Here is a 26,740-nt window from a genome sequence, read left to right on the forward strand (position 1 = left end):
GCCCCCGCTGAAGCCCCGCCTCTCGGCCCCTCCGCTACGCGGCTGCCGGAACCTTCTAGAAGGCGAACGTGTGACTGTCCGTTACATGCCCTGCCTCCACGCGCCCGTCCGACAACCCTCCTTTTCCCCCCTCTATTACGCCATCAGCCGCCTCCTCGATTCATGCAAGACCCTGCTCAGCGTTGGCCGGGTAGCCGCAAGCAATTGCCTGAGGCACCTTCTTTATAGACTGGCGGCGGTTTGTGTGGCCACCTAAGGCTTGGAACACGCAGGGGAATGGGCGCTTGTAGATGATGTAATCATCCAGGGTCGTCGGCTCAGAAGGCCCCGCAATGTGTGAGCGGTCTATGAGAGGCGGCTGGGAGCGCTGCCACGCGTGGGGGTGGGGATGGCAGCCGCAGTAGAGCAGAGGATGTGGGGCGCTGGTTTCCGTACAGAACCAGGCACCCTGCAGTAGCGCGGTCCCGGCGCGGGGCGCAGCCATGCCGTGGCTCCCAGTTCAAAGGCTTATCCCGGCCGTGAAGGGCTTGTGCAGCTTATCAGGTCAGAGACTTTAATTCCTCCTAATGGCGAATCTCTCCCCCCTCCTGGGGGCCTGGCACTCACTGCTGCGAGGTGCCCGCTTCGTCGGTCGATGGCCCGTGTCTGTCTTCCCACTGCCGCCACCTTTTTTCCTCCATGCATTTAAGGACCCAGAGACTATTTGGCCTTTCCACTGTATCTTTAATAACCCAGTTCAACTAATTTGATTGTCATGATAAAGTGTAAAATAGACGGGGGGGGGGGGGGGGATTAGAAATAATAATCACCAGATGCATTTACTAGATGTTCAAGATGTCATTAATGCACATGTTAATTCCCTTTTTGTGACAAATAATGTGAGTCAAGTATTTGTTTTCTTTTTATTGGTAAAATTGATGTTAAGGAAAATACATGTACCTCACTCCTGCTTTCAAAGTTGAAAATTCCAAGGTTTGTAAAGCTAGGATATCCACTGCAATATAAAACAAAGTGTGGCTGAAAGCTGTTTAAAAATGTATTTTACTTCCCATTTTAGAAGACGGTTAAAACCAAGGATAAGTTTTTGGCATACTCCTGCAGTTGCACGTAGCTCCTTGAGGGATCCGGGCCTTACTTATACAGCACATGCATAAAAGGGTCAAAGCACTTTACAAGCACTAACAGACTGCTGGCAGAGCAAGAATCATATTTTTGAAAAATGTATTTAGTAACATAGATAAGGAAAGAATCTTAAATTAGTAAAACTGAAAGATTTTAAAAGTCAAATTTTTGTGTCCCCCCTTTATGCTTTATATTTATGTATATATAGGTCCATATCCCCAAAGGTACTTAGGGGCCTAACTCCCATTGAAACCTTTGAGGATCTGGGCCTTTGTTCTTAGCTTGGAGAATGAAGAAAGACTAGTTAGCTTTGCTTCCTGGTACTCCCACTTGCACAATGAAGCAGTATTTAGTTTCCAAAGACTGGAGGAATAAGTCCAATCGAAAAAACAAAAGCTTTTCTTCCAGGGCGCAGCACAGTGTCAGAACAGGTAGGGACTAGCCTGCCTTAGCCAGGGAGCACCGCTGACGGGACTCTTAACGGCCCAGTCAGCGATGCTGACCAGAGCCGCTGCAACCCAGTGCCTTGCATTCCGCCACCCAGTACTGCTCTAGGGGGCTATTCCAGCATAGCTATGTTGAGGTAGAATCTGTAGTGTAGACACAGACCACATCTATGCTGTGGGGAGTACAGTAGCGTAGCTACAATGGCATAACCCCATGGTGTAGACACAGCCTACAGTGAGGGAAGGTGTTAATTTATTGCTGTAGGAAACACATGTCCCCCAACCCCCCACAAGCAATGGTAGCTAGGTTGATGGAAGCATTCTTCTGTTGACTTAGCTGCATCTACATGAGGGATTCGGTCAGCATAGCTATGGTGCTTGGGTCTGGATTTTTCAGACCCCTGAGCGTCATATTTTGTGAACCTAAATTTTAAGTGTAGACCAGGCCATAACCAGGTTTCTTTATACTACTCTAGCAGTATAAAAGGACCTTATAATGGGCACTGCATGAGGGCATGTCTACACTAGAAACTTACATCCACCTGTGTTAGGTCAACTTACAACCACCAGTCATCACTATGGTGGTTCATGTCCACACTACCCTCCTTCTCTGAGTAGTGTGCATCCCCACCAGAAGCACTTCCCTGACTTAAGAGGGGCAGTGTGGGGGGCTGAGAGCCTGGGCTCTCAGCTCTGCAGGCAGCTCCCTGCTAGGAGCCTCCCCGCCGCAGCTCTCAGCTCCTGCTCCTACTCACCCTGGGCCCTCAGCTCTCTGCTGCCAGGATTCTGGCTGCTCCTGGTGGGGAGCTCTGCACCCGGAGTCCAGGTGGCTCCCAGGCTCTCTACAGGGAGCCACTGGGCGGACCGTCAGAAGCAGGGGGATGCAATCTGGCAGCTAGTAGGGAGTCTGGGGGGCAACTGGCCTCTAGCTGGAGCTCCCACATGCCCCATGGTGACAGCCCAGCTTTCTTGTCAATTTCACTGTTCCATGGAGTGGTAAAATTGACAAGAATGACAGCCAACAGTCGATATAAGTAACCCGCAGTGTCTGTGTAGACACTAACTAAGCCCTACGTCTCTCGTGGAGGTGGAGTTATGATGTCTGTGTAGTAGGGCACTTACGTCAGCAGGAGCAAGGCTGTAGTGTAGACATTGACATAATTAGGTCGACGTAAAATGCCTTACTTCGACTCTGTGGTGTAGCTCAAGCCTGAGTGATGTAAAGGAGAATTAAGGTCAGAGGGTCTAGTTGCTGGGTGCAGGAGGTGGCTGTGACTGGGGAGCTCAATTATTTAGTTAAGTCCCAACTAGCATTTGGCAGTCCTGTAGCCAGGCACCACAGTAGTTATCCAGTAGTGAAAGACTGTGATACAGACTTGCTAAAATAATAATTAAAAATCCAAATCTAGAAAGTTGTTTTGAGGATAAATAGATAAGGGATATTCAATGATATTAAAGTTATCATGTTCTTGTTTCTCTCTTCCTATGCAGTTCCCCAACCTCTCTGCACGCTACTAGTTCTTATTGTAGTTGTCTGTTTTGCCAGTGTGACTGGCTCTTGGGATTGGGATAGGCTATGGAGACTTTCACTTCTGAATGACTAGTTCCAATTCAGTTTAGGATGATAGTAAGTAACTTAGTTAAGTACTAAGAGGAGACTCTGAGGCAGCCTCCATATGAATACGTTTATTACAACAAATATCATAATGACACTCGCTGCCCTTTCGTTGGCAGTCTCCGTACAGAGATTGATTGCAAAGGCCATAAAAACTAACTACCCTTTTCCCCCATAAGGTGGGCCTTTGAGGACATGATCAAAGTATATTGGGAGGATGGTGGGGGTGGGGGAGGTTGGTTGACCGTGTTGGCGCTAGTGCAGTCTTCTTTTGTGCATAAATTAAACATTTCATGTTCCCTACATGGCATCGTGCACAGATAGAGGAGATTAATCACACACAAACCAGCACAACTCTCCTCTTTCAAGCATGCAGTCACTGGTTTGTCAATTCCAATTTACGTAATTTATTCATCCTAGTCCATGATTATAACTGCTATATTTATTTCATCTGTAAATCATTATTTGAGTTTGTATTTTAATAGTTTTATAGTCAACTATGCAAGCAACAAGTTGAAAAGTTAAGGAGAGTTATCACTGCAAGAAAAGTGGGATGAACAGTGCTAAGAGTCAGATCTTTAGAGGGTATGTAAATTTGCTGTATGATACTTGGAAAGGTCTTTCATCTTCATACTGTGCATTTCTTTTGCTTTAGGATGCAAGTCCTGTTTCTTTCGGAGATTATCCATCCAGCCTGCCCAGCAGAGGAAGATTCCAAACAGGTACCTGGGACAGCCCAGCTCCTTCACACATCCACACCTTCTCAAACCAGGTAAGGATCCTGAGCCGTTGGTAGTTAACCAGTGGCACCCTTCGTATGTTTCTCTGAGAAAGTACCTTAGTTGCCCGCATCATGTAAAGGGGTCTGTAGCTTGGCACTATCATTTATATTTACTTTATTCCAGTGATTTTATTCCTTGTGGAATTCTCTGTTCTGAGACAGCATCTGATTCCAGAGAGAGGCTAGGTTCCTATACCCTAATCCCTAGATTCACACATTCCAGACTCATTTTCCTTCCTGATGCAATCTTCCTCTTGCCACAGACACAAGTAATATAGACCATTTCTGTCAGTGGCACTTTCTTAGCTGGCTACCCTGCCAATATAATCTAATTCATTTTTAGAGTCCTTTGCACACTCTGTATCACAAAAATGTTTCATAGACAATATTCTGTAAATCAAAGAGAAAAAGAAGGTTTTAAGAAGTGAGATTTAAAGAGGGGTATGTCTCAGTAGAAGGTGTTGGGAAGCAGGATTCCAGATTAAACAGGACAGCACAAGTTTAAAGAGCACTTCCCTCCTTTCCCCCAATTATGGAGGGGTGTGTAGAAGGAAGAAAGGAAGACACCGGCATAGGTGACTCTAAAATTAGAGAGGTACAGTAGGGAACAGGAGAGCAGATTAAGTTGGTACACCATTGTGAGATCAGAAAGGTGGGCTGGAAATCAGTGAAAGTGAGTAAGTCAAAGAAGTGAGGCATTAAACAGATTTATAAGAGTAAAAATATATTTTTAATTTATTACATACAATCTAGAAAAGAGATTATGAATAAAGCTAAGAATTCAGTTATTGGTTAACAGTTCCCACATAATCAAGTCTGGTATTGGGGAAAAAATAAATTTATCGAATAGTTAAGAATTCATAAAACTTATTAAAACAGCTAGGATTGTAAATGGGTATCGATTTATTTAACATAATAATTGAACATTTGCAGTCCTTCTGAAAGCCTAAAAATGAATAGTTAAGGCTAAAAGAGTTTACAAACTCCGTTGCACAGCCATAATGCCAGTGGAACTCCCAAATTGCACCAGCCACTACAAACAACTTTTAAATGTTACCAGACTTGCAGTGACATGTATGAAGCCCTCTGGAATGAGATGGAGCATTCAGAATTTCAAAATTCCATAGTGGATAGCTCCAGAATTCAGTATCTGACCATAAAAGAAATAGATCTGTGCCCTTTGCCTCTTCTAGGGCTATAGAATAAAACTAATATGAAGTTTCTTAGACCAAACAGGTTTTAAGACGTTTGTTTTTTTTTTAAGTTAGAATTTAATGAAAGTGAAACACTAATTTTTCAAAGTCCCTTTCCTCAGAAAAATAAGCTCCCCCAAATTCTCCTCTGGTTAGAAACCACAAATGCAATTTTTTTTAGAAAGCAGTTGTTGAAGGAGGCTGAGGAGTGAGCTTATACCTCAAAATGAGTTGCAATTTTAATCATTGAGTCATTATAGTATAGATCAGTATAGTATAGCAAACAGGAAAAGAATTATAAAAATAGACATTAGAATATGAAAAATATATATATCTCAAAATAGGAAGGACATTAACCAGAATACCCTTTAAGACTTGAATAATGTTAGTTTAAATCGGGGCGGGCAAACTTTTTGGCCTGAGGGCCACATCGGGTTTCCAAAATTGTGTGGAGGGCCGGTTAAGAGAGGCTGTGTCTCCCTAAATAGCCAGGCATGGCCCGACTCCCGCCTCCTATCTGACCCCCCTGCCTCTCGCCCCCTGCTGGCTCCCCAGGGACTCCTGCCCCATCCCCTGCTTCCTGTCCCCTGACCACCTCCGGACCCCCCCCACCCCTGACTGTCCCCTGCCACCCCATCCAACCCCCCCCCCCCCCCGACTGCTCCCCTGGGACCCCTGCCCTATCCAACCCCCCTGTTCCCCGCCCTCTGACCGCCCCGACCCCTATCCACACCCCTGCCCCCTGACTACCCCCCCACCCCAACTCCCCTGTTCTCTATCCAACCCTCCCTGCCCCCTTACCGCGCTGCCTGGAGTATCGGTGGCTGGCGGCACTATGCCTGCACCGCCCAGAGCAGCAAGTCAGGCTGTGGTTCTGCAATTGTGCTGCCTGGCCGCCCAGAGCATTGCGCCGGTGGCGCAGCGAGCTGAGGCTGCGGGGGAGGGGGAACAGCAGGGGAGGGGCCTGGGGTGAGCCTCCCAGGCCAGGAGCTCAGGGGCTGGGCAGGAGGGTCCCGTGAGCCAGATGTGGCCTGCGGGCTGTAGTTTGCCCACCTTTGGTTTAAATCATAGTGAAACTAGTCTCCAGTATTTTTAAAATACTTAGGCTGTTCTTGTGTCCTCCCTCTGGTTTCAGTGACAATCTCTTGTTCTCTGTACTTCTTATTCTTTGCTAGTGAAGGTTGGTAAAATGTGAAGTCCCGAGAGAGAATTTGTATCCTTGGCATCATTGGAAGTGTAGCTCCTTTTCATGTTCAAAAGATCCCACCTTATTAATCATTGAGAGAAATTAGGTCTTTTATGGAGGAGTTTTCTTTGCTCAGTCAAATAGTCTGACATCATCCTGGAAGGCTTGGCTTGTTTCTAAATTGAGCCCCTTGATTGGTTAAATATTCAAGGACAATCTCTCCGTCTCTGATTGATCTCATGTGGTACCTGTAAAACTGACTTTGCCTTTTACACTTTAGAATTAACTAATATATGACTTGACATGGCACCAGAATGTCTGTCCAAATACAACCTTATCTGCTGAAATTAACACTAGACTTAGCACCACAGTGTTCTGTTCAATGTCCAGATGCCATAAAAGCTGATGGTTTCCAACAGAGTTAAAGTTTAGCTTGCTTTGCCACCACTTTTCCCCCTCCCCCGCCCAGTAGTTGTTGTCTGGCTTTAGTTTGCTCCCAGAATGCTTTAGGTTTTTGTCTAAGGCTGCTTGATCAAAATCTTTGCCCAGAAGTTTAAAGCAGAAAAGTTAATTGGTTTAAAAAAGAGTCTTTTTCCCTGCACAGTGTAGGAACAGAGTGAACCAAGGATGTGGATATCTGAGGTCAAAGAGGCAGGATGGAGAGCAGAGGAAAGTGGATTCTGAGGTCAGAAAGATCAGGGGAGTGGGAGAGCCGTGGAATGGGGGGGTATGAGGTTAGCGAGCTAGCATGGAGTTTTAAGGAGAGCCCTGAGTAGGATGGCGAGAAGGTGATTATGAGATCAGAATGTTACTTCATCCATTTTGTTTTTCATTCATAGGGGAGGTAACACCGGGATTGTCACAGGTGGAATATGCTCTACGCCGGCACAAGCTGATGACTTTGATCAAGAAAGAGGCGCAAGAGTGGGGTGGGGTGGACCACACAGTGATTCTGCTGTCCAACCCCACCTACTACATGAGCAACGACATCCCATACACCTTCCACCAGGACACCAACTTCCTGTACCTGTGTGGGTTCCAGGAACCTGACAGCATCCTGGTGCTGCAGAGTTTGCCTGGCAAGACACTGCCATCCCACAAGGCCATGCTCTTTGTACCACGGCGAGATCCAAGCCGAGAGCTGTGGGATGGGCCACGGTCAGGCACAGATGGGGCAGTAGCTTTGACAGGAGTGGATGAAGCTTACCCCATAGAGGAGATTAGACACCTGGTAACCAAACTGAAAGGTAATGGAAACGAGATAAGATGGAACCCAGATTAAAGGGACTGGATCACCCAAGATTGAGAAGCGTTCTCTGTCGCTGGTTCCAACCAGACCCCGTATTGGGAGGCACATAACACTGGGAATGGAAAGAGATTTTTCACGTCTAAGCTATGGGTTGTAATCTGTCCCCAGTTTGGTTGTGATAGAAAAAAACCTGTCTGTGGCTCTTTAATGGCTTGTGGCTTAGAGGTCTGTATCCAGGTACTACTGAACTGATATCACTGAACACACAAGTGGTACTAATTGGTCCTTTGTTGTCAGTGTCAAGAGAAATTAAGTATTCACTGGGCCACAGAGACTGACCTTCCTCCTCTCCCCTAAATGTGGCCCTTCCATGTTACCGGGGCAGTACAGTACCACAGATATTGCCTGTGGGAAGCTTGCACTGCTGCTGCCCATACTGTATTGATCTTTTACTAGAGGACTCCAATGTGTAATGGCTCTCAGCCCAGCATCTTCACCTGCATTAAATTCACTTTAAAAACCATATGTGGTGATACACAAACCCATCTTCACAATTCTTCATTTCCTGGATTGTGTGGTATATTTGCTGCATCATACCAGATTCTATTACACAGTGAAGCTTATAAAAGATCACTCTTGTTAGACAATCTCCTGTCTTAACCTCCCCAAAATGTGCCCAAATATATTAAGTACGCTTTTGCTCCACCTTTGTTAGAGCATCGGTTTTCAGCTGGGATTCTGCGGCCCCCTGGCAGACTGTGAGCCCTTTCAGGGGGATCACAGGGCCCCATGGCTGAAACCCAGTGTCCCTGATCCCCGCCCCTCGGGGCCTGAAGCCAGGAATGGTGGGGCTGAAGCTGGGAGTCCCACCCCGGGGCTGAAGCCCCAAGCTCCCCCTCCCCACCCCAGCTGAAGCTGGGAGCAACGGGGCGGAAGCCCCGTGTCCATGAGAAGAATTGGGACAGCACAAGGTTGTTGCCCTCCCAAACTGCAACGCCTTACCCAGAGTGGGGCAGTCCTGGGGGCAGCTCCCCCCCCCACACACACTTTCTCTACCCCAGCCCTCCTCAGGCCCTGCCCTCTGACCAGGTAGTAGGCAGGAAGCCAGAGCCAGGCAGTGTGGGACAGCTGCTTCTGTGGCTGGTGATGGTATGGAGTGGGCAGCTGTGGCATTTCCCCGTCTGCTGCTGGTTCCTGGGGTTGCAGCTTCTCCTCAGCTCCCAGCCCCCTTTGACTGCTCATGCAGCTGGTAAGAGCCGCCCAACTACCCTCTGCCTGCACCCTGAGCTACCCCCTGCCTGCACACAGTCCCTAGGTACTCCTCTCCCTGCAACCTGAGCTACCCCCTGCCCGCACACAGCCCCTGGCTGCCCCTGCCTGGACTCTGAGCTGCCCCCTGCCTGCAAATAGCCCCTAGCTACCACCTGCCTGAACCCTGAGTGGTTTTCAGACTTTGAGCTGCGTTCCCCATTTGAGTTATATTTTTTTGGTTGCATCCCCTCTACATCCCAGACAGGTGGGTGGCCTGGTGAGGTGAGTCAGGGAGTGGAGGTGGCACTTTCTCCCTGAACCCTGCTGTGCGGAGATGGCCCAAGCCCCACCGGCCCTTGCCCCTTGAAGTCAAATTATGTCTACACCCAAGGGTCCTACCCCTTGCCTGGAGCCCCAAGTCCTCCCTGGTGGGCCCTGGAGTTTTTATAGCATGTTGAGGGGGGCCGCAGAGATGACTATCTCTGTTAAGCAAATGGTTTTTGTTAGTGTCTTCTGGGGTCTCTACAGAAATGTTCTGATGAAGGTAAGGGGTGTTCCACCCCATCTTAACCTCTCCTCTTTCTTTTTCTCTGTATATAACATTATGTTTAAAAAAACCTGAAAAAAACAAGAGAAGAAAAATGGAACCCAGGAGGCAGACTAGTTGTCCATCTGGTCCATTGACAGCAGCCAATACCAGATGCTGCAAAGGGAGGTGCAATATGCCCCATAGTGGATTATCATAGAATAAACTACACAGAGGGAAAATTTGTTGTAGGCCTCCCTTGTGCCCCAAAGCACAAGAGTTTATCTCCCTTGTATTTTTTTATCCTGTCTAGTGTAACTGGATGGTTTCATTATCCATAATTGCTAGCTCTATTAAGGATGAACTTTTAAAAACTATTTATTATTCTACATTATTAACAGAAAACATACTTTAAAGTGACAAGTACTTTTTTGGAATTAATCAAGGGGGTTGCTGAATTGTTGGACATGCAGAGATGAAAATGTGAGGTCCTGACTTCTCATTGTCATTTAAAAAAATCCCATTTCAAGAATGGAGTGCTGCTGATCCCAATATTCTAGGCAGATTTCAATGTGGATAATTACATTCTTCCTGAAGAACTTCACTTCAGCTGAAGGCCAGAGACAGGGCATTTCCAAACAATCCACCCCAAAACATAATTGCTATTGACCCCTACCCCAGGTGGTCATGAACAAGAGGTGGTTTTGTTTTATGGGTTCTCCTTTGGGATCAAACAGGGCATCTAAGCTCAGGAATCTAAATTCTCATTATGCAATCTTGCAAGGTTATGTTTTTGTCATGAAACATTTTCCCCCACTTTACTTTATCTGACTAGTGCAGCTTTCGCTCTGAAGAGGAAATGTATGTGGGGAAAATAACTAATATTTATAGAAATGGATATTTATTTACTGAGTGTATTCTTTTAATTTCATAAACTATTATTAAATTTACAAAACCCAGATAGACTTGTTTACTTGCATATTACTAACCTGCTAAGATATAAGGAGATCATTAATATCATGTTACACTGAGGTCACATGTCAGGTATGAGGCCATATTACAAATCTAGGGGAAATTACCTTTCAGATGACATGTCACATCTTCAACTTTTTCTAGTCTAGGAGGAGTTCACTCATACAGTGATCACAAAACATCTTTAATCTTAGTCTGTGTCTGTTTTGTTTTGTGTGTCTCAGGTGAATCGAACATGGTTTGGTATGATTCTGCAAAGCCAGTGCACACACAGCTCCACTCTGACTACCTGCAGCCTCTGGCCGAAATCAAAGCTGGGAGCAAAAACCGCATCCGATCTATTCGTCATCTAGTGCAACAACTCCGGCTGATCAAATCCGTTGCAGAGATCGAGAGGATGAAGGTTGCCGGAAGGGTGACATCAGAGGTATGGGAAGTGAACCCATCAAGGAAACAAAGGCAGTCATTTCTTGAGCGTGGGGTAGCATGGACTGGTACACTCATGTAAAAGGAAACTGGGTCGAATTCAGCTAGGCTGGAGTGGTAACTTTAGTCTTGCCTGATCTCCCTTCATGGAGGCACAATTTCTTGACCTCTCTCAGTTAACCATACTCTACTTCCCTCCCCCATATCACAAAGAGTATGAGGCCTGCTGCTTGAACTGCTAGAGTGCTCAACCTTGACATAATTTCAGTCAAGACAACCAAGGAGTTGTTACATATCTGATGTCCTTTTTAAAAAAAAAAAAAAAAGGATATTTTTTTGTGCTCCCACCCTCTCCCCTGCTTCCTCATGCCATTCTTTCCCCTTCTTTTGCTACTTTCCTCTGGTTCTTGTATTACAGACCAGGGTGAGAAAGAGGGACTGTGCAGTTTCCTTTACATCCTTCACAACCTTGAATATTTTTGTCAAGGAAAGTGAAGTCAAAGGAGACTCTTCCCTCAGCTTCAAATCCCATGCTAATGAAAGGTCTATATTGTTGTTTGACAGGCTTTTATAGAGACAATGTTTGCCAGCAAATCCCCAGTGGATGAAGCATTTCTGTATGCTAAGGTCAGTATCTTGTTGGACTGTGGATGGTTCTGGGGAGGTAGAGAGGGCTGTGTATTGTTTATTTCTCCAGGAAGAGTAAAAGGATCTGAGAGCTGCCTATGGCTGATAGGGGTGCAGAGCTGTGAGTGGAACCCAAGCCCCTTCTCACCCAACTTTTCTGGTTCCTTTGACATGCCTATGACATTCCCCAACAGCTGCAGCTCTGTCAAGCCTACGCTTTTGAATTATGGCAGCAGAACATTTTGAAGTGTAGCATGGGCCATCAGCAGGCTTTCAACCCAGGACCTTTGATACTAAAAGCTGGATTTTTTTACCCATTGAGCTAAAGGAGTAACTCCCTAAGCTGATAGCTGTAGTAAACTCTTAACCTCTTATGTGGACTAACCACTAGACAGCAACTGACACTGCCAGTGTGGGTTACACATCTTTCTCAGAAGGCTCTCTGTGTCAGTGCCTTTGCTTCAGAAGAGCAAGATGAATGGGGCTGCAGCTTCTGGACGGCTTACTGCAAATCTAAAGAGTGCTTTAAAAAAATACTTGTGTAAGGAAGCGCCGCACATTCTATAAACTGGATCATGCATTTTTCAGAACCTCTCATATGTTTCATAAAAATTGTCGTTGAAGCTACAGCAGCCTATCCCATTCCTTTAAAAGTGCAACAAGTATTGTAGTAGAGCAGAGAGTATTCCTGGGTGTGACTTTCCCACCTGGGGGGTTGGGGTGAGATGCTAGTCAGTGTGTAGTGAGGGAAGCAGCAATAAGGGGAGAAAAGAACAAAAAGATGCAATGAATAAAGAAATAGAAACAAATAAAAGAGACAGAAAAGACAGAGAGAAAGAGAGAAGAAAATAAAAAAGAAACAAAACAAAATAAAAAATGGGGGCTGAATCCAGAGCCTGTGGTGTGTGCTATAGAGAAGAGAACTCACAGTACATGTGGGTATAGGTGAATTGGGAGTGTGCATGACAAGGAGAATGTCCTAATACACTTCATCTAAGTAATGTGAGACTGGAGGAAAGTCAGCGTAAGTGGAAAATTGTTGGGGTGATGAATAGGGAATTCTGGGATTGTGTCTGAGACTTTAGTGAAGATCCACGGGCTCTTCCATTCTCCCTTTCTTGTGCAAGGTATGAAAAGCAGGTGATAGATCACGGCCATCTGACTTTTGTCAATTATGTAGAACTACTAATGGGGTTAGTACAGTATAGTACAGAGACGAGGCATTAGTGTTCTTTAAGGTATTGTTAACTATTAATGTCAGATGTAGTCTGCATCCTAATAATTGTAATATAGGGTGTCACTAAGGGGGAAAGGTCAGAGAAGAGCCAGAAATGTGTGGGAGAAGGAGGGAGAGAGCAATGAGTTTTCCAGTGAGGAATAAGGCTTTCCCATTTAGGATTTCATTGCTCTCCACACTGATGTACTTCCTATTGTTGTTTTGGCTAAGAACTAAATTTCTGTGCCTGTACAGCTCTCTTTGCGTGTCTGGAGAGATTAATATTGGATGTATACTACCCAGCAGTGCCAAGATCCAACCTCCACAAACTTCTGCTTTTACACTAGATTCAGTCCTGGGGGATTCTGAATATTTACCTTCCCCCTACCCATTGCAAGATGTAGTGAATATCCAGTTTGTCCACTGGTAATGCCTTTTCTCTAGTATTTGAACCCAGAATATACCCAAATAACAAGTGATGTGATCTTAAATCTTTTTACAGTTTAGTTTATTAGCTCTCCCACATATGTACAAAATTCATCCCAAAATAATTACAATTACAAACTGCCTGCCACAGTTCTATGCAAAATTACAGTATCTTCTCTGAAATAACCCTCTAACATACATACAAAAAAATTAGACTTTTCCATGAAACAAATGCTTCCCAGAAGCATTTTCAGAAATACCTATAAAATACAAATTGAGGACTGAATCCTGCTTACTTTTCTCATCCAAATAGTTTTAGGGATTTTAGCAGGATTGCCTCTTACAGCAAGACAAGCAGGATGTGGCCTTTGATGTCTGAGTTGAGTGGGGTCTGTCTGTGCTGATCAGTAGTGCAGACTTCTAGAGAAGCTGATTTAATTTAAGATGCAATTTAAAAAAACACCCTCCACCCAGAACTGTACTATACAATTCACTACCCAAAGCATTTAGATTGTGGGTATTGTGAGGCATTTTGTCCCACACAACTTGGCAAATTTTAAAAGATGTTTGGTAATGGTACTTTGTACTTGTTTAGCTCTTATGTCTGAGGACATTAACTAAATTCATCCTCACCCTATTATCTACTTCAGCATTGGAGGAAAGTGAGGAGTTGGGATTTCTTTCATCACTGTGGCACAAATAGTTGGGCATAACCTGTCTGAATCTGCTGATGTCTTCTGCTCTGACGTAAGATAGGGCAATCTCTTAATCAGGCAGTGAGACAGGATCACAAAAATAGATATTGATCATAAAAGTTAGCAAAATCTAAAAATTTTGGTATTTTGGAATTAAAACACTCCCAAAGCTAGAAAAAGAAGAGCTTCAAAAATTTGCTAAGTTGTATGGGAAGTGAGAACAATGCTTTAAAAATACATTTTTGTGGGGATTTGTGCATTAAAACATCATTAGTGTAGCATTTAGGAACTCGGACAGAGATAGATCTTCTATGAGAACAAACACTGGGTTCCAGACACTTCTGTGAAAAGTGATCATTCTGCGTCATCTTCTGCTGTTCTGTAGAACTCTTGGGCTGTTTTCATTCAGGAAATGCTGTTTTCGGTTTCATTTTCTTCTGGGTTACTGCCTTCTGCACAGACAGAGAGAATGGCAGTAGGGGCAGGAGCTATGGTTGCCCAGCACAGTTGCTTACTGTGCCAGAACTAATGGGCTTCTTCTCTCTGAATTGATTGTTCCAGTTTGAATTTGAATGCCGGGCACGAGGGGCTGACATCTTGGCTTACCCACCTGTGGTTGCTGGTGGCAACAGGTCGAACACCTTGCACTATATAAAAAACAACCAGCTTATCAAGGTAAATCAAATGCCTTCCATGTGTTTAAACTCCAGTGTACTGATACTGTGTCCATTTACCAGCCCCTGACCACTGGTTACACCAGGCCTACCTGTACTCTCATTGCCTCTGTAGTGACAAGAAGTGCTGAAACAAATGGGGTGGAATGAAAGAATATTTACACAGCAATGGGAGATGGGAACATAATATAGTTGTTGGCAGTAAGGCCAACTTCAAATCCATCCTTACCTTTTCACTGTCTGTCTTTTAATGCACCCATTGCCATATTTTCTAAAGGATGCTGAGCTAATTTGTTAGTCTCTAAGGTGCCACAAGGACTCCTCGTTGTTTTTGCTGATACAGACTAACATGGCTACCACTCTGAAACCTCTCATAGGATTGGAAATCTGCTCCTGTATCATGCATTTCTGTAGTGCCCGTGCAGCAGTCTGGAATGCTGGATGGGTTTCTGACATTGTAAAAGTGAGAGAATAGCACCAGTCACACTGAAGACAAAGTTGTGGTAACAGGGATGCTAGGGCCCCTCCTCTCTCACCTGAATTCTTCAGCCTTGCTTTACTTTGGTGCACAGTAAGCTGCAGCAGCAAATTTATGCTCTTTTAATGACAGAAAAGTCGAATTAAATCCATTTAGCGTGGCTGAAAAGGGAGGGGAAAATTACTTGGGGTCTCTTTGACTTGCTGTTGGTAAATCTGTCTGCCTTGTTTTCTGGACTTCGAACCATTGACTCCTTCTCCAGCAATTCTGACAAAACAGTCTTAGCTTTGTGCAAGTCTCTGGAGGAGGTTACTATGTTACTATACTATATCTAGGACTCACTTTTCAGTAGAACCTATTATTTTGCCTCCTCATTTATGTAGGAGTGAGCTTCCTTCCTGGCTTAATCTTTTGTTGAAGAGAGAGTGCTAGTTGGGTCCTTGAAATATTCTTCTCATACACATGCATCCATGATAAGACCAGTCACTGTGTTTAAAAAAGGCTGCCATTGTTACACTGCTGGTCAAGGTCAGGCTTGCGAGCATAACTCAGATGGTTTCTGATAAAGCCAGTTCAAAGCATTTTTATTAGTTTTATGGGGAACTGATTATCATGAGGATACAATCATTAGCAAGACATTTGCCCTGCTTTTCCTCTGAGATGTACCTTTTTGCCAACTGGCATGATATTGTGTCTAGCTTGGAAGACATCCCCAAGGAAAATCCTAACTCCTCGTGACACTTCCTTCTAGAAGACTTGCCTTTCCTATGTGGAAATGTGATTGAGTCGCTCTAGAATTAAATCCCCCATTTCACCTAAACTTTTGGAGAAGGGTCCCCCTTACAATGGAGGAAGAAGGAGGTGGCAGTGCCAGGTAGCACTGTTAACACCTTGGCAACCACCCGTGCAAAGCATGCTATTCCCACCAATTCAGATTAACTCAAAAATTGCCACTGATAATGTTAAAGTGTGGGTGGCTGCTCCGAAGATAGACTCCACAATGACCTCTTGTTCCAGAGAAACTTCCCTTCCCATAGAATGAAAATTGTGTCCATTAAAAGATCCCATCGTCTCGGACTGTTAGGTTCTCTTCATAGTGTCTTGGTGTTACTTCACAGAATAATTAAGTAGTGTCGTCACTGTCTCAGTCTGTAGAATACAGGAACAGGATGTTGACGTAGTGAGACTGTCAGACAGTGGCCCTTCCTGGAGCATCCTCCAGCAGCCAAACAGGTGCACCTGCCTCAGTTTCCCCTCCTTCAGAATCCCCAATAACTCTGCCATGAATCTCTCGCCCCATACTCCTCCTCCTTGGGGCTGGCTTGTTACAAAAACACTGCAAATAGTCCAAAACAAAAGTCCCAAGACATCCATTTCTCACAGTATATCATCCTTCAAATCCAAAGCTCTTCAATCCTCTCCTGTCCTTTTGCCAGGACAGCAACCCACTCTTTCCAGCGGGAATCCCCACACCCTCTCTGCTAGGAGTTCATCCTCACCAGGGGAACATCCCTGACTCCCCCTAGTTCCAGCTGTTCAGTGTGGAGACATCTGTTGGTGAGCCCACCAGTGCTCCCAGCCTTCAGTTGTCTCTGGCCCTCTCCTTCTCTCCAGGTTAGAAGTCATCAGACAACTCCCTCTGCTGCTTTCCAGCCTTCAGCCCTGTGACCCTGAATCTCTAGCTTGCGGAGGTCAGCCAGCAAAACCTTCTTGCTGCTCCCCTGCCTCCAGCCTTCTCCCAGGAGCCTCCTACAGTTTCCTCCAGGGACCTCTTGATCTCTGGCTGTTCTCACCTGCCAAGCTCTCACTCCCAGGCAGCTCTTGCCTGCCTTTTTTCCTGACTGACTCTTCCACCCTCTCAGTTTCTCCCTACTGATATGGCCAAGGTGCCTTCTCTTAATCCCAACTGGGGAGCAGCAGATGAGTCACTGGTGCACTGGCCTCTTCCTTTTTAAAGGGCCAGTGTCACCCTTTGATAGTGACATTTATAAGATAGTCAAACCCTGATCTTGAGTGACTTCAGCAAAAAAATTCTCCAGCATTTACTCAGTTTATTTTATTATTCCCAAGAAAACAAGCAGGGGATCATCCCACATTGAACTAAAATAATTAAGCCAGTTTCTTACAAGAGGTTTAAAATGGAGTCCAAATGGAAAGTCAGACTAGCAATGAGTCAAATATTATGAATATTTACATAAATAGTTTGGTCAGCCTATACTGATATATGTTCATGGTGTTTAGCTGCTAAGATTCTGCTTCATGGATTTCCCCCTAGTGCACAGAGAACTACACTCTCCCATTGACTCTGAGATCAATGGTCAGGGGGCCAAGTTCTGTGCTGGCTGCCATGCTGTGGAATGCCAGTAAAGTCAATGGAATGACACTTAGTGTAAGTCAATACAGAATTTGGCCCAAAGTTTTTACAGAACTGTTTGCACGATTGGCAGCCTGTTTAAGGAAGGAGTGCACGGCAGTTTCTCCATGCTTGTACCCTGGGCTTGCACATGGTTGCTTTCTGTGGGAGACACAGAGCTATTTGATGGGCACTGGAACCATTTGGCTGAATTGGACTAAAGTGAATAGAAGGTAAAGTGGATGTGAATGTGTCCTAAAGTCTCGGCTTCCCATGACCTGATGCATCTCCGAATCTATCTCTGCACTGCTGTGGGCAGTCCCAGTCCCAGGAGAGAGCAGTGAAGATAACAGAAATTGTTTTAAGGTTTCAGTCCCACAATGCTGCTCTGTCCAGGGGGGAGTATGCCTGTTCAGTCTCCTGATATCTTGTAACAAGGATGGTTCCCTGGGCTAGAGCTCGTCAACTGTCCCTTTTCCTCTCTGGAGCCCATGCACAAGAGGCGCTGGACTTTCTCATCTCCTTCTCTGTAAAACCCTTTTAATCCTGATTATCATCACAGAATTCCTGTTAAAAGAGATCTCTCTAATTGGAGACTGACTGGTATAAAGTGATGATCACAGACGCCAGCCTGTTTGAATAAAGATGGCTCCTTCGGGTGCAGAATAGTTCAGGGGAATGGAGCTCAGGCTTTCTAAGTATTGGCACCATTCAAGACTACCTAGCAGGATAACTGAACAATTCAGCCATAGTTGCTTTTCTGAACATGTGGAACTGGAATGCTATTCTGTGAGAGGAGTCCAGTCTCCACTTCATCTTTGCAGAAAAGAATCCCCTTGTCCCAGGGGTCAGCCTCTCATAGAGGAAGCCCCTTTCACAGAGGAAGATTAGCAGCTGGCCTGAGCCATGGTATATTTCTTCTTCTCCAGGATGGAGAAATGGTCTTACTGGATGGTGGGTGTGAGTCTTCCTGCTACGTAAGTGACATCACTCGTACCTGGCCCATCAATGGCAGGTAGGATGCCCACATATGGAAATGTGCTATGCGTTACCTCTGAGAGAGCGTGAGGATTGTGGTTGAGTGTGGGCATAGATGCAGTAATCTGTGATTAGCCATAAGCGTGTGTGTGTGTGTGCGCGTGATGTCTGTCTATGTAAGTATTTTAGTGCATGCATCACTATAGTATCTCAGAGTAACCAAAATTACATAAAACAAACATTCAGGGTGAGGACCTGTATGCCTCAGCCTTTCCTTATCAGTCACTGTAAGAATGTACATGGTTAGTACTATTTTTTGATTCCCCCCTCTTAGTGTATCTACCAAGACAAATCTAAGCTTACAGAGATGGGTCTTGCCTTTCCTTGTGCAGGGGCTGACTCTGGACCTGTGAGTGAGATGTAAGGGAACCGGTGTTTAGTCCATGTGTGAGTGGCTGCCTGTCTCAGGTCAGGAAGGTTCCGTTAAGTGTGCCTGTGATGGTTGGGTTGGTTCCAGTGTCTCTTTGCTCGCATACTTCCCTTCAAACTGCAGCTTTGCCTTGCTTGGCTTCAGGCCAAGGATTCCAACCAAGGGTCCCCTCTCCACAGCAGGGAAGGAGGTGACCTCATTAGTACCTTGTGTGTCCTTTCATATTGACAGCCACTATGTTCTCTTCTCAGTGCTTCAGCACTGAGCTGTGCCTGACTCAGAACTGCGCCTGACCTGGGAACTTCCCATTTGAGATGTGACCTCCTTCACTTTCCCCTGGCTTTCAGGTTCACTGATCCCCAAGCAGAGCTGTACCAGGCTGTCCTGGAGATCCAGAAGTCCTGCCTGAGCCTCTGCTCTCCTGGTGTGAGCCTGGAGAATATCTACAGCCTCATGCTGAGCCTTATGGGACAGAAGCTGAAAGAGCTGGGGATCCTAAAGAAAAGCACCACTGAGAACCACCTCTTCAAGGTACTTTAATTGTCTTTACCCTGGCATCCCCAAACCAGTTCTAGTCCTTATCTCCCTGCAGGAAAGACAATCTGTATGGCAATCCATCCACAAGCCCTGGCGACCTGGGTTCAGGGCTCACTTCAGTAATGACTACCTCATGTTGTTACAGCCCTGACAGGAACATGTCCAATAAAAATGTGAAGCAAGGGGAGGCAATGCCTGTTTCTCTCAGCAGGTGGCAGCACAGCCAGATCAGATTGCATCAGCAGTTCTCAAGAAATGTAAAGGGGATGGGGGTGGGGAACAGGAGGTGGGATTAGATGTTTTCATTCCTTCTTACAATGAGATCCTTAGGTGGGGGAGAAGATTAGTGTGGTGCAGTGGAAGGGTGACCAGATGTCCTGTTTTTAAAGGGACAGTCCCGTATTTAAGTCTTCCTGCAGGTGTCCTGACTTTTCCTTAAAAATGGGCAAATCGTCCCGTATTTTCTGTCTTTCTTCCCCCCACCCCCCAGAATACTGGTGGGTCCTGCTGCTGGCCAGATCTCTGCTCGCCGGCCGCCCGCCTATCAGCGGTGAGTGTGGGGTGATCTAGTGGCTGTTGATGGGGGTGGGTGTGCAAAGCTGGTGGCAAGGCGAAGATGCAGCATGTGGGGCAGGCCACTCCCCCTGCTGGTCCGTCAGCACAACCACCACTGCATGCCAGCTCTCAGCCAGCAGGGCCGTGGCCCGTTTCCAGCCGGCACTGGCTGCGCACTGCGACGGCTGATTTGTGCGGGCAGGTGCCGGGCGGCGGCCGGTTACATGTCACCTCTTCTGATCACCCATCAGCCCTTTAAGTGCTCCCCCTCTTGCTGTTCTGTCCCTGCTTAGCCCCTCTGCCCCCCCCAACCCCCCAGAACCTGCTGCTCCTCCATATCCCCACTGGTGGGGCGCATCCTGCTCCCAATGCTGTGCAGACAACCAGCCCCTGGTCAGAGTACTCAGCTCACCAACACCAGGCTTCTTCCTCTTCAGCCCGGGGTGCTGGCCAGGAGGAGCTGAGCCCTGCATGTGCCAAAGCCCTGCACAGTGTTGGCATGGGAAGCGCCTCTGCCCTTCAGCTAAGCTCTGGAATGGGGGGGCGGGGGAGAAGTGATCATGCCCTGAACCTGCAGGCTCCGCAGCAGCCCCTTGGGCAGGGGCTTAGCACCCTCTGCACTCACGTCCTCCCACACCGCCCTGGCTCCTGACCCCAGGGAGCATGGGGCTGCTCCGTCCCCATGGCACCCTCCTCTGCTGAGCCACCTCTCTGGCCAGGTTCGCTGAACCCCCTGCAGTCAAGTTCCCAGGGCCCTGGTGCACAAGGCATGCTTAGGGCTCAACCACTTCCTGCCTGCGCCGTAGCCAGGGTGGGGAAGACAGGAGGCAGCTGGGTCATGTCTGTGCTGGTGGCCAGCAGCAGCCTGGAGGTGTTAACTGCCTTTCCGCACTGTGTGGGCAGGAAGGGACAAGCTGCTTCCAGACACAGACAGGTGGGGGGAAGAGTTGAGCTCTGCAAAGGCGCAGACCGGATCATCCTCTGCGGCTGGGAGCAGCTCCTGTCCCTTCCCTCCCGCAGAGTGCCGAAAGGCTGCTGCTGGCCACGTTCTGCTGTGAGCCTTGGCAGAAATCTGGGGAAGGTAGTGTATGTGACCCTGCGTGCCCCCTCGCTTGTTGCCTCGGGAAGATGTGGTACCGAGAGAGGCGGGTCAGTCCCAGGGGCCCAGCCAGACATGGAGAGTGGAGAGCCCTGGGCAGGGAGGGTGGGGTTGGTCGGTCACCCCACACATGAGGAAGTTATATGGGAGTGTGGGGGGGGGTGGGGGAAGAGTGTCACCCCTCCCTGTGTGAACCCTAAAGCCTTAAAGATAAGAAGGTAAATAAAAAGAATCCAATTACGCAGAATTTATTTTAATGGGGGCTCAGTCAGCTTGATGTTAATTTGAGCATTTGTACTGCATAGTTCTGAATGATAGCCATTGAACTCGCTTGAATATGAGTAATTTTACCAGGTGTCCGGTATTCAGCATAGGTAAATATGGTCACCCAATGCAGTGGGGTTAAGCATTGTAGGGAGGGATGAAGTGAAACCTGTACAGCATTCTAAGCCTAGTTCTTAGAGAACATTTTATCCACATCACAAAATCACTGCACGGTTTGCTGCAAATTGCTGGCCCTGTTGATGAGTGGTCCAGGCCTGGAGTATTCAAGGGATGCAGGTCAGAGCGGAACTATATTGGCAGAGCTGTTTGAGGGGGCCTAAGACTGAAGTATGTGGTGTGTGCAGGCCAGGAGTGAAGAGATTTGGCTACTCTATTGAGTCCAGCCGGGAAGCTGTCTGCTCTAGGCTTGGCTCAAGCCAGCGATCATCATTTGTTTCCATGAGCACCCAGTTCCCCCGCAGGCTACGTGAAATGGAGGAAAGCCCCCAGTGATCCTTTGGGGATGAGACTGATGAGCACAGTCCTTATGACAAGCACAAGCCATCCTGTTCCTATACATCCCACCCTTCCTCTTTTTTCTTCGTAATAACAGTCTTCAAGCATGTAAAAGGTTGTTATAAAGAGGAGGGTGATAAATTCTTCTTTAACCACTGAGGAGAGGACAGGACAGGACAGAAAGACCTTAAATTGAAGCAGGGGAGATTCAGGTTAGACATAAAAAAACCTTCCTATCTATAAGGATATCTAAGCACTGGAACAAATTACGAAGGGAGGTTGTGAAATCTCTGTCACTGGAGGTTTTTAAGAACAGGTTAGACCAGGGGTCGGCAACCTATGGCATGCATGCCAATTTTTAATGGCACGCTGCTGTCTGCCGGACCCCAGCAGACAGCAGCGTGCCATTAAAAGCCCGGCCCGGCCCGCTCTTCTCCGCCCTCCCCATGCACCGCTCTCTCCTTGCAGGGCAGGCAAGCTTCCCCCTCTCCCTGCCTCTTCCCCCAGCATGCTGGGTTCCTGCCCCTCCTCCTCTCCCTCCCTGCGGCGGCCCTTGCTACAGAGAGGGAGAGGGAAAAGCGGAGTCGCAGCGCGCTCTCTGCTCTGGGGAACTTGCGGAAGGGGGTGGAATTGGCATATCTCCTTCAGCCCCCTGTCGTGAGCCGCTCAGGCTCGGGGGCTGGGAGCACCCCAACAACCCCAGCCCACACACCCTGCCCTGAACCCTCCTCACACACCCCAGCCTCCTGCCCTGACTCCTGCACCCCCCCCATTCCCACCCGCACCCTGAGCACCAAATGGGAGCTCCTGCACACCTCACCACACACACACACATTCCCACCTGCACCCCTCGCACCAAATGGGAGCTGCCCAGGTAAGCACTCCACATCCAAACCTCCTGCCCCAACCCTGAGCCCCCTCCCTCATTCTAGCTCCTGGCCAGACCCTACACCCCAACCCCCAGCCTGATCCTTCATGCCCAGCCCTGTTCTCAGCACACTCCCACCCTCAGCTCAGTGCAGAGAGAGGAAGAGAATGGCTAGAACCAGGGAGAAGGTAGGTACCCACTCCATGTGGACAGGGCCGGGACCCCAGACCGGCAGCGGGCTGAGTGGGGCTGGCAGCCGGGACCCTGGCCAGCAGGAGCCAGCAGATGGAACCCCAGACCGATAGTGGGCTGAGTGGCAGCAGGCTGAGCCGCTCAGCCCACTGCCGGTCTGGGGTTCTGGCTGCTGGCCCCTTGCCAGCTGGGGTCCTGGCTGCAGGCCCCGCTCAGCCCACTGCCGGCCTAGGTGAATGGAACCCCAGGCTGGCAGCGGGCTGAGCGGGCCGGCGGTGTAAGATCAGCATTTTAATTTAATTTTAAATGAAGCTTCTTAAACGTTTTGAAAACCTTGTTTACATATGACAATAGCTTAGTTATATAATATATAGACTTAGAGAGAGAGACACCTTCTAAAAAACATTAAAATGTATTTTTGGCATGCGAAACCTTAAATTAAAGTGAATAAATGAAGACTCGGCACACCACTTCTGAAAGGTTGCCAACCCCTGGGTTAGACAAACACCTGTTAGGGATGGCCTATAATAGAAAATACTTAGTCCTGCTTCAGTGCAGGGGACTGGACTAGATGACCTACTGAGGTCCCTTCCAGTCCTACATTTCTATGATTCTGTGTTGGGATGGTGGATCAGGGGCCAAGTTCAGTGGCTGTAGTAACAGTGTTTTCCTTTCTGCTAGGTTGTTCGGAAGTACTGCCCGCATCATGTGGGCCATTACCTGGGTATGGATGTTCATGACACACCAGACATGTCCCGATCACTCCCACTCCAGCCAGGCATGGTGATAACCATTGAGCCAGGTAAAAGGACACACTTTCAACCCTGATTCAGTAACAAGTCACACTGATGATGATATGATATAATTTTACATAGCTCCCTGCACATTCAAACCAAAATGCTTGAGGTGCTTTACAATGGAGTTAAAAACACATACCGTACTAGGAAAGCACAGTGAATTATTACCCTCCCAGCATATAACGAGAACTAGCTAGTTGCAAGGGTGAGCTCTTAAAGCGTATTCCTTAATCTTTACAAAGTAAGCATTCTGCTGTGATGCTTTCCTTCAGATCGTTACAGTCGGGCTCGCAGCCCTCAGATAAAAACTGGTCTCTGACTTTCTTTTCTCTGCCCTTCTCCCCCATTGCCCAGAGCACTGTCAATGTCCCTTCTTATATAGGCAGCACTGACATCAAGAAATGCAGAAAGGCTGAATGGAAGCATGAGGGTTTATATTCACATACAGGGGGTCTGTACGTAGCAGGGAAGTGCTGTCTTCTCTCCCCATCCGCTAGAAGCTGCCCCAAACAGTGGGGAATGACAGAAACTTTCCTTGACAAAGCTCTTCCGGTTTGACCCCCTCCAGTATTGCTCAGTGCACAGTCCTGCCCTCATCACCATGTGAGCCAGTGAAGGGGGGGAGCATTCTGTAGTGTCGTCTCATCCTGCTCTTCTGAGGGGTTTTATTCCCTCCTTTCCCTCAGGCATCTACATCCCCCAGGATGACATGGCCGCCCCAGAGAGGTTACGTGGCCTCGGTGTGCGCATTGAGGATGACGTTGTGGTGATGGAGGACGCGCCCCTGATCCTGTCTGCAGACTGCCCCAAGGAGATCTATCATGTCGAGCAGATCTGTGGCCGCAGCCTGTGATTGCTCTCCTCTGCCTTATACACCCTCCGTGGGTTCCTCAGGAAATGTACTCCCCCATAGGCATGCAGTGATATATATTTCTGTGAATGGACCTGGTTGTAGGGCAGTGAGGGTGGGAGGTTGGGATGGAAGTTGTTGCTGTGTGGACTCTGTAGTTAGGACAGGGAATTGGATTGTTAATGGCTCAGGTAACATGACTGTTAGAAAGCGAAGAAACCATTTATTTACATAGTTAACATCTGTTCTAGTTAGTGCTGATTTAAAGATCTAGAATGCAGGAGGCGGATCTCTCCACTCCTGTTCTCGTGCACATGATCTGTTTCAGTTCTGTCAGCAGGACAGTAGCGCGCCTTTCCCCCTCCGCACCGCCCCCCCCTTTCTTCCTTGCGGGTCCTTGAACTGGATGCAGTGGCTGAGGGCCAGGTGCCACACGTTGCCCTTTGTTGGCCGTTTCACACCAGCCCAGTCAGACACCGATGGAAGTGAAAATGTTCAAAAATTTGTATGGGAGAGGGGGCAAGTGGGTTGTTTTGGGCTTCTGTGGAGCAATGACAAGAGGAGTTTTGGGAGACAGAAAGATGGGGTCGGGTTGTGGGTAGTTTGCATTGATGCAGAAGAATTTTAGCATCTAGGGAAGAGAATACGTTAGGCTCTCTTTCTAGGAGGTTTGAGAAAGATTGGCAATAGGAAGGAGGGGTCATCTGAAGGCATACAGCAGTATAGGTTGGGAGTTGGGAGAGGGGACTGACTGGGTTCAGTGCACTTGGTGCATGTTTGGATTGCCCATTCATCCAGCCTTCTGGTCTCTTCTCCCCCTCCCACCCTCTCCAGATTCTCAGCTCCAGACTTCCACTCTACCTCCCCCACACCCTACCCCCAGTTCTTCTACCTGAGATCAACTTGATTGCACTGGTCCTCACTGATGAGCTGCTGTCTCTCTAGTTCAAATGTGTACATTAGTGTACAGCTGTGTCTGGGACAGTCAAAATCCCATCCAGTGCTTGAATGGCAGGTGCAGGCAACCACACCAATGCCCCTCAAGCAGCCCAGAATGTATTTTGTAACTTGTTAAGAGAGAAAAATAACCTCTAGTAGGGGGTTCCAGTAGTCTCCCCTTTGAAAGTTTTTTGAACATATAGGTCACCTGCCTTTTGGTGCTTTCCAAGTTTTGGTTTTTTAAAAATTTTTTATTATTTTTTTTTTAAAAGGTCTTTGACGATATCTATGAGCCAGGTATAAATGTGACCCCTTGCCTTCAAGGGTAGATGAATGAATTTTCAGGCTCTAGAGAAGAGGATGAATCCTAATTCTCCATTCCCTTCCAACATTCAATCCATTTCAAACAATGGTAAATGTATCTATAATACATATATACTGTGTTTGGTTATTTATTGGTCATATTTTGGCAATTAGCTTTCTATTTAATACATTGTGAAAAATATCACTTACTACAATGTATATCCCTTGTTTTATTTATACAGTATTTTGCTTCACTCCATTTTTTTTTTCCTCTTCTAAGGTAGATCTCCCTGTATTTTCTCCTCTGTTGTTTCCAGTGTAGTTTCTTTTTTATTTAGTTCTCTCCTTTCCCTGTGCTTGCTTTCTATCTTTCTTTCTTCCAAAATTTAACTTCCTAATCCCCATGCTTCTCTTTTCTAATCGATCCCTCAGTCTCTCCACCAACTCAGCCGCATGACTCTAGCAATTAACATATAGGACTGGGAGTCAGGACTCCTGAATTCTCTTCCTAGCTCTCTGCTGATTTTGTGTGACCTTTGGCAAAACCTTCTATACCTCTCTGTGCTTCGTTTTCCTCTTCTGCAAAATCTACTTACTACTTTCAGGTGGGTGTTGCAAGACTTGCTTAATTAGGGCCAAATTGTGAACCCTAGTGGATGTGTGCATCTCCCATTGCCTTCAAGGGGAGATAGGTATGCATCCAAGGGATTAATTTGACCCTTTTAAAGGCTTCTAACTTACATGACCTGTTTTTGTTTTTTTTTTTAAATAAGCAAGGGGAAAAAAGTGACACTTTTACTGAGTTTTACAGATCAATCTATACCTATTTAAAAGAATCTACTATATTTTGATTGTAATAATTTTGTTAAATCACAGATACTACAGTGACAAGTACAATATAAATTGTTAGAAAAAAGGCTCACTAAGATATATGGAGGTGCATTATATTGCTGCTAATGTGCTAACTGATAATCATTTAGCCTGTACTCTAAATCTGTTACACATAACGTTATTCCAGACATGCCTTTAGTGCTGTGCCAACCAATAGCTACAGGTAGTAACTTTGGACTTCGAATCTACATGACTAGCTGTGAATAACATTCACCTGTAAAGTTTTATATTTTCCCATGTACCTGTAACTGCAGAGTTGATGATTGTGTATCTATTTGTAAATAA

General features: G+C 46.8%; 1 protein-coding gene across 2 annotated transcripts; it reads left to right on the forward strand.

Annotated features, from left to right (window-relative positions):
* Positions 1-52: 52 nt before the first annotated feature.
* On the forward strand, positions 53-25,514 carry XPNPEP3 (X-prolyl aminopeptidase 3). 2 transcript variants are annotated; one of them, XM_027822717.3, is made up of 11 exons: positions 322-543; positions 3,839-3,955; positions 7,183-7,590; positions 10,566-10,768; positions 11,332-11,394; positions 14,293-14,406; positions 18,166-18,251; positions 18,992-19,175; positions 19,672-19,731; positions 23,357-23,477; positions 24,159-25,514. In XM_027822717.3, exons 1-11 carry the CDS (start codon positions 483-485, stop codon positions 24,323-24,325), a joined length of 1,584 nt encoding a protein of 527 aa, XP_027678518.2. In that variant the 5' UTR covers positions 322-482; the 3' UTR covers positions 24,326-25,514. The 2 variants fall into 2 exon arrangements, with proteins under 2 accessions (XP_007053370.2, XP_027678518.2); XM_007053308.4 differs by lacking the exon at positions 19,672-19,731 and having other exon boundaries at positions 53-543.
* The last annotated feature ends 1,226 nt before the right edge of the window (positions 25,515-26,740 follow it).

This window comes from Chelonia mydas, chromosome 1 (genome assembly GCF_015237465.2).
Source record: "Chelonia mydas isolate rCheMyd1 chromosome 1, rCheMyd1.pri.v2, whole genome shotgun sequence".
In the NCBI taxonomy this organism is placed as follows: domain Eukaryota; kingdom Metazoa; phylum Chordata; order Testudines; family Cheloniidae; genus Chelonia; species Chelonia mydas.

What these genes read in the sequence shown, in the direction of transcription:
- XPNPEP3 (XM_027822717.3), top strand. Translation starts at nt 483, where the DNA reads ATGCCGTGGCTCCCAGTTCAAAGGCTTATCCCGGCCGTGAAGGGCTTG. An exon ending in CCTGGTAACCAAACTGAAAG is followed by an intron (nt 7,591 to 10,565) that starts GTAATGGAAACG and finishes TGTGTGTCTCAG; the next exon opens with GTGAATCGAACATGGTTTGG. An exon ending in GGTGATAACCATTGAGCCAG is followed by an intron (nt 23,478 to 24,158) that starts GTAAAAGGACAC and finishes CCTTTCCCTCAG; the next exon opens with GCATCTACATCCCCCAGGAT.